This window comes from Oncorhynchus mykiss, chromosome 18 (assembly GCF_013265735.2).
Source record: "Oncorhynchus mykiss isolate Arlee chromosome 18, USDA_OmykA_1.1, whole genome shotgun sequence".
Lineage (NCBI taxonomy): Eukaryota > Metazoa > Chordata > Actinopteri > Salmoniformes > Salmonidae > Oncorhynchus > Oncorhynchus mykiss.
The window spans coordinates 6,896,717-6,905,037 of NC_048582.1; the positions used below are offsets into that span (position 1 = coordinate 6,896,717).

General features: G+C 46.2%; 1 protein-coding gene across 2 annotated transcripts in view; it reads left to right on the forward strand.

The window, feature by feature from the left end:
* The window catches only part of LOC110496992 (phosphorylase b kinase regulatory subunit alpha, liver isoform), a 44,339-nt gene that overhangs the window by 33,586 nt on the left and 2,432 nt on the right, over window positions 1-8,321 (forward strand). For both annotated transcript variants that reach the window (XM_036951496.1, XM_036951497.1), the window contains one exon: window positions 8,034-8,234. In XM_036951496.1, coding sequence (XP_036807391.1) covers window positions 8,034-8,234 — 201 coding nt within the window. The remainder of the gene's footprint in view (window positions 1-8,033; window positions 8,235-8,321) is intronic.

Genomic DNA, 8,321 nt, shown 5'->3' on the forward strand with positions numbered 1-8,321 from the left:
ACGTGCTCCACTACCAGAGAGGTATGTAGTGTCACGGTCTGTCTATAGATGGATACGTGCTCCACTACCAGAGAGGTATGTAGTGTCAGTCTGTCTATAGATAGATACGTGCTCCACTACCAGAGAGGTATGTAGTGTCAGTCTGTCTATAGATGGATACGTGCTCCACTACCAGAGAGGTATGTAGTGTCAGTCTGTCTATAGATGGATACGTGCTCCACTACCAGAGAGGTATGTAGTGTCAGTCTGTCTATAGATGGATACGTGCTCCACTACCAGAGAGGTATGTAGTGTCAGTCTGTCTATAGATAGATACGTGCTCCACTACCAGAGAGGTATGTAGTGTCAGTCTGTCTATAGATGGATACGTGCTGCACTACCAGAGAGGTATGTAGTGTCAGTCTGTCTATAGATGGATACGTGCTCCACTACCAGAGAGGTATGTAGTGTCAGTCTGTCTATAGATGGATACGTGCTCCACTACCAGAGAGGTATGTAGTGTCACGGTCTGTCTATAGATGGATACGTGCTCCACTACCAGAGAGGTATGTAGTGTCAGTCTGTCTATAGATAGATACGTGCTCCACTACCAGAGAGGTATGTAGTGTCAGTCTGTCTATAGATGGATACGTGCTGCACTACCAGAGAGGTATGTAGTGTCAGTCTGTCTATAGATGGATACGTGCTCCACTACCAGAGAGGTATGTAGTGTCAGTCTGTCTATAGATGGATACGTGCTCCACTACCAGAGAGGTATGTAGTGTCAGTCTGTCTATAGATGGATACGTGCTCCACTACCAGAGAGGTATGTAGTGTCAGTCTGTCTATAGATGGATACGTGCTGCCTTCCTCCACTACCAGAGAGGTATGTAGTGTCACGGTCTGTCTATAGATGGATACGTGCTCCACTACCAGAGAGGTATGTAGTGTCAGTCTGTCTATAGATGGATACGTGCTCCACTACCAGAGAGGTATGTAGTGTCAGTCTGTCTATAGATGGATACGTGCTCCACTACCAGAGAGGTATGTAGTGTCAGTCTGTCTATAGATGGATACGTGCTCCACTACCAGAGAGGTATGTAGTGTCAGTCTGTCTATAGATGGATACGTGCTCCACTACCAGAGAGGTATGTAGTGTCAGTCTGTCTATAGATGGATACGTGCTGCACTACCAGAGAGGTATGTAGTGTCAGTCTGTCTATAGATAGATACGTGCTGCACTACCAGAGAGGTATGTAGTGTCAGTCTGTCTATAGATGGATACGTGCTGCACTACCAGAGAGGTATGTAGTGTCAGTCTGTCTATAGATAGATACGTGCTCCACTACCAGAGAGGTATGTAGTGTCAGTCTGTCTATAGATGGATACGTGCTCCACTACCAGAGAGGTATGTAGTGTCACGGTCTGTCTATAGATGGATACGTGCTCCACTACCAGAGAGGTATGTAGTGTCAGTCTGTCTATAGATGGATACGTGCTCCACTACCAGAGAGGTATGTAGTGTCAGTCTGTCTATAGATGGATACGTGCTCCACTACCAGAGAGGTATGTAGTGTCAGTCTGTCTATAGATGGATACGTGCTCCACTACCAGAGAGGTATGTAGTGTCAGTCTGTCTATAGATGGATACGTGCTCCACTACCAGAGAGGTATGTAGTGTCAGTCTGTCTATAGATGGATACGTGCTGCACTACCAGAGAGGTATGTAGTGTCAGTCTGTCTATAGATAGATACGTGCTGCACTACCAGAGAGGTATGTAGTGTCAGTCTGTCTATAGATGGATACGTGCTGCACTACCAGAGAGGTATGTAGTGTCAGTCTGTCTATAGATAGATACGTGCTCCACTACCAGAGAGGTATGTAGTGTCAGTCTGTCTATAGATGGATACGTGCTCCACTACCAGAGAGGTATGTAGTGTCACGGTCTGTCTATAGATGGATACGTGCTCCACTACCAGAGAGGTATGTAGTGTCAGTCTGTCTATAGATAGATACGTGCTCCACTACCAGAGAGGTATGTAGTGTCAGTCTGTCTATAGATGGATACGTGCTCCACTACCAGAGAGGTATGTAGTGTCAGTCTGTCTATAGATGGATACGTGCTCCACTACCAGAGAGGTATGTAGTGTCAGTCTGTCTATAGATGGATACGTGCTCCACTACCAGAGAGGTATGTAGTGTCAGTCTGTCTATAGATAGATACGTGCTCCACTACCAGAGAGGTATGTAGTGTCAGTCTGTCTATAGATGGATACGTGCTCCACTACCAGAGAGGTATGTAGTGTCAGTCTGTCTATAGATGGATACGTGCTGCACTACCAGAGAGGTATGTAGTGTCAGTCTGTCTATAGATGGATACGTGCTCCACTACCAGAGAGGTATGTAGTGTCAGTCTGTCTATAGATGGATACGTGCTGCACTACCAGAGAGGTATGTAGTGTCAGTCTGTCTATAGATGGATACGTGCTCCACTACCAGAGAGGTATGTAGTGTTAGTCTGTCTATAGATGGATACGTGCTCCACTACCAGAGAGGTATGTAGTGTCAGTCTGTCTATAGATGGATATGTGCTCCACTACCAGAGAGGTATGTAGTGTCAGTCTGTCTATAGATGGATACGTGCTGCCTTCCTCCACTACCAGAGAGGTATGTAGTGTCAGTCTGTCTATAGATGGATACGTGCTCCACTACCAGAGAGGTATGTAGTGTCAGTCTGTCTATAGATGGATACGTGCTCCACTACCAGAGAGGTATGTAGTGTCAGTCTGTCTATAGATAGATACGTGCTCCACTACCAGAGAGGTATGTAGTGTCAGTCTGTCTATAGATGGATACGTGCTCCACTACCAGAGAGGTATGTAGTGTCAGTCTGTCTATAGATGGATACGTGCTCCACTACCAGAGAGGTATGTAGTGTCAGTCTGTCTATAGATGGATATGTGCTCCACTACCAGAGAGGTATGTAGTGTCAGTCTGTTTATAGATAGATACGTGCTCCACTACCAGAGAGGTATGTAGTGTCAGTCTGTCTATAGATGGATACGTGCTGCACTACCAGAGAGGTATGTAGTGTCAGTCTGTCTATAGATGGATACGTGCTCCACTACCAGAGAGGTATGTAGTGTCACGGTCTGTCTATAGATGGATACGTGCTCCACTGCCAGAGAGGTATGTAGTGTCAGTCTGTCTATAGATGGATACGTGCTCCACTACCAGAGAGGTATGTAGTGTCAGTCTGTCTATAGATGGATACGTGCTCCACTACCAGAGAGGTATGTAGTGTCAGTCTGTCTATAGATGGATACGTGCTGCCTTCCTCCACTACCAGAGAGGTATGTAGTGTCAGTCTGTCTATAGATGGATACGTGCTCCACTACCAGAGAGGTATGTAGTGTCAGTCTGTCTATAGATGGATACGTGCTCCACTACCAGAGAGGTATGTAGTGTCAGTCTGTCTATAGATAGATACGTGCTCCACTACCAGAGAGGTATGTAGTGTCAGTCTGTCTATAGATGGATACGTGCTCCACTACCAGAGAGGTATGTAGTGTCAGTCTGTCTATAGATGGATACGTGCTCCACTACCAGAGAGGTATGTAGTGTCAGTCTGTCTATAGATGGATATGTGCTCCACTACCAGAGAGGTATGTAGTGTCAGTCTGTCTATAGATAGATACGTGCTCCACTACCAGAGAGGTATGTAGTGTCAGTCTGTCTATAGATGGATACGTGCTGCACTACCAGAGAGGTATGTAGTGTCAGTCTGTCTATAGATGGATACGTGCTCCACTACCAGAGAGGTATGTAGTGTCACGGTCTGTCTATAGATGGATACGTGCTCCACTACCAGAGAGGTATGTAGTGTCAGTCTGTCTATAGATGGATACGTGCTCCACTACCAGAGAGGTATGTAGTGTCAGTCTGTCTATAGATGGATACGTGCTCCACTACCAGAGAGGTATGTAGTGTCAGTCTGTCTATAGATGGATACGTGCTGCCTTCCTCCACTACCAGAGAGGTATGTAGTGTCAGTCTGTCTATAGATGGATACGTGCTCCACTACCAGAGAGGTATGTAGTGTCAGTCTGTCTATAGATGGATACGTGCTGTCTTCCTCCACTACCAGAGAGGTATGTAGTGTCAGTCTGTCTATAGATGGATACGTGCTGCCTTCCTCCACTACCAGAGAGGTATGTAGTGTCAGTCTGTCTATAGATGGATACGTGCTCCACTACCAGAGAGGTATGTAGTGTCAGTCTGTCTATAGATAGATACGTGCTCCACTACCAGAGAGGTATGTAGTGTCAGTCTGTCTATAGATGGATACGTGCTCCACTACCAGAGAGGTATGTATTGTCAGTCTGTCTATAGATGGATACGTGCTCCACTACCAGAGAGGTATGTAGTGTCAGTCTGTCTATAGATGGATACGTGCTGCCTTCCTCCACTACCAGTGAGGTATGTAGTGTCAGTCTGTCTATAGATGGATACGTGCTCCACTACCAGAGAGGTATGTAGTGTCAGTCTGTCTATAGATAGATACGTGCTCCACTACCAGAGAGGTATGTAGTGTCAGTCTGTCTATAGATGGATACGTGCTGCACTACCAGAGAGGTATGTAGTGTCAGTCTGTCTATAGATGGATACGTGCTCTACTACCAGAGAGGTATGTAGTGTCAGTCTGTCTATAGATGGATACGTGCTCCACTACCAGAGAGGTATGTAGTGTCAGTCTGTCTATAGATGGATACGTGCTCCACTACCAGAGGGGTATGTAGTGTCAGTCTGTCTATAGATGGATACGTGCTCCACTACCAGAGAGGTATGTAGTGTCAGTCTGTCTATAGATAGATACGTGCTCCACTACCAGAGAGGTATGTAGTGTCAGTCTGTCTATAGATGGGATACGTGCTGCACTACCAGAGAGGTATGTAGTGTCAGTCTGTCTATAGATGGATACGTGCTCCACTACCAGAGAGGTATGTAGTGTCAGTCTGTCTATAGATGGATACGTGCTGCCTTCCTCCACTACCAGAGAGGTATGTAGTGTCAGTCTGTCTATAGATGGATACGTGCTCCACTACCAGAGAGGTATGTAGTGTCAGTCTGTCTATAGATGGATACGTGCTCCACTACCAGAGAGGTATGTAGTGTCAGTCTGTCTATAGATAGATACGTGCTCCACTACCAGAGAGGTATGTAGTGTCAGTCTGTCTATAGATGGATACGTGCTCCACTACCAGAGAGGTATGTAGTGTCACGGTCTGTCTATAGATGGATACGTGCTCCACTACCAGAGAGGTATGTAGTGTCAGTCTGTCTATAGATGGATACGTGCTCCACTACCAGAGAGGTATGTAGTGTCAGTCTGTCTATAGATGGATACGTGCTCCACTACCAGAGAGGTATGTAGTGTCAGTCTGTCTATAGATGGATACGTGCTGCCTTCCTCCACTACCAGAGAGGTATGTAGTGTCAGTCTGTCTATAGATGGATACGTGCTCCACTACCAGAGAGGTATGTAGTGTCAGTCTGTCTATAGATGGATACGTGCTCCACTACCAGAGAGGTATGTAGTGTCAGTCTGTCTATAGATGGATACGTGCTCCACTACCAGAGAGGTATGTAGTGTCACGGTCTGTCTATAGATGGATACGTGCTCCACTACCAGAGAGGTATGTAGTGTCAGTCTGTCTATAGATGGATACGTGCTCCACTACCAGAGAGGTATGTAGTGTCAGTCTGTCTATAGATGGATACGTGCTCCACTACCAGAGAGGTATGTAGTGTCAGTCTGTCTATAGATGGATACGTGCTGCCTTCCTCCACTACCAGAGAGGTATGTAGTGTCAGTCTGTCTATAGATGGATACGTGCTCCACTACCAGAGAGGTATGTAGTGTCAGTCTGTCTATAGATGGATACGTGCTCCACTACCAGAGAGGTATGTAGTGTCAGTCTGTCTATAGATGGATACGTGCTCCACTACCAGAGAGGTATGTAGTGTCACGGTCTGTCTATAGATGGATACGTGCTCCACTACCAGAGAGGTATGTAGTGTCAGTCTGTCTATAGATAGATACGTGCTCCACTACCAGAGAGGTATGTAGTGTCAGTCTGTCTATAGATGGATACGTGCTCCACTACCAGAGAGGTATGTAGTGTCAGTCTGTCTATAGATAGATACGTGCTCCACTACCAGAGAGGTATGTAGTGTCAGTCTGTCTATAGATGGATACGTGCTCCACTACCAGAGAGGTATGTAGTGTCAGTCTGTCTATAGATAGATACGTGCTCCACTACCAGAGAGGTATGTAGTGTCACGGTCTGTCTATAGATGGATATGTGCTCCACTACCAGAGAGGTATGTAGTGTCAGTCTGTCTATAGATGGATACGTGCTGCACTACCAGAGAGGTATGTAGTGTTAGTCTGTCTATAGATGGATACGTGCTCCACTACCAGAGAGGTATGTAGTGTTAGTCTGTCTATAGATGGATACGTGCTCCACTACCAGAGAGGTATGTAGTGTTAGTCTGTCTATAGATGGATACGTGCTCCACTACCAGAGAGGTATGTAGTGTCAGTCTGTCTATAGATGGATACGTGCTCCACTACCAGAGAGGTATGTAGTGTCAGTCTGTCTATAGATGGATACGTGCTCCACTACCAGAGAGGTATGTAGTGTCAGTCTGTCTATAGATAGATACGTGCTCCACTACCAGAGAGGTATGTAGTGTCAGTCTGTCTATAGATGGATACGTGCTGCCTTCCTCCACTACCAGAGAGGTATGTAGTGTCAGTCTGTCTATAGATGGATACGTGCTCCACTACCAGAGAGGTATGTAGTGTCAGTCTGTCTATAGATGGATACGTGCTCCACTACCAGAGAGGTATGTAGTGTCAGTCTGTCTATAGATGGATACGTGCTGCCTTCCTCCACTACCAGAGAGGTATGTAGTGTCAGTCTGTCTATAGATAGATACGTGCTCCACTACCAGAGAGGTATGTAGTGTCAGTCTGTCTATAGATGGATACGTGCTCCACTACCAGAGAGGTATGTAGTGTCAGTCTGTCTATAGATGGATACGTGCTCCACTACCAGAGAGGTATGTAGTGTCAGTCTGTCTATAGATGGATACGTGCTCCACTACCAGAGAGGTATGTAGTGTCAGTCTGTCTATAGATAGATACGTGCTCCACTACCAGAGAGGTATGTAGTGTCAGTCTGTCTATAGATGGATACGTGCTCCACTACCAGAGAGGTATGTAGTGTCACGGTCTGTCTATAGATGGATATGTGCTGTCTTCCTCCACTACCAGAGAGGTATGTAGTGTCAGTCTGTCTATAGATGGATACGTGCTCTACTACCAGAGAGGTATGTAGTGTCAGTCTGTCTATAGATGGATACGTGCTGCCTTCCTCCACTACCAGAGAGGTATGTAGTGTCAGTCTGTCTATAGATGGATACGTGCTCCACTACCAGAGAGGTATGTAGTGTCAGTCTGTCTATAGATGGATACGTGCTCCACTACCAGAGAGGTATGTAGTGTCAGTCTGTCTATAGATGGATACGTGCTCCACTACCAGAGAGGTATGTAGTGTCACGGTCTGTCTATAGATGGATACGTGCTCCACTACCAGAGAGGTATGTAGTGTCAGTCTGTCAATAGATAGATACGTGCTCCACTACCAGAGAGGTATGTAGTGTCAGTCTGTCTATAGATAGATACGTGCTCCACTACCAGAGAGGTATGTAGTCAAATCAATAGATTGATCAAATGGTATTTATATAGCCCTTTTTACAAGTCCATTTATAATGTGCAGTAACCCCCCTAGACTCCCAAACAGCAGCACGGCATCAAGGAACATCTCTCAGTGTTTCCCATTTAGAACAAATGTAGCTTCCTATAATAGTAGGAAATAAGATTTCCTTTCAGACATTGTGATTGGCACAGACAGATCCCTTGATGGAGATTCCATCTGTGTCTGGGAAAGCGTTCTGACTCTGACGTCATGTCCCTGCCTGCCAGATGACAGAAGGCGAGATCAAGTTTGCGGTGCACGTGGAGTCTGTTCTGAACCACGTCCCCCAGCCAGAGTACAGACAGCTGCTGGTGGAGGCTGTGATGGTGCTGACGCTGGTGGCTGACATGGATGTGGACAACATCGGAGGAATCATCCTGATCGACCGCATTGTACACATGGCCAATGACCTCTTCTTACAGGACCAGGTAAGTCTGAGCCAGAACGGCCCATAGGGCAGGAGCCTATTTCCTGTTTCTATAGCGTGATGTACGAGTAACTACACCCTCTGGAAC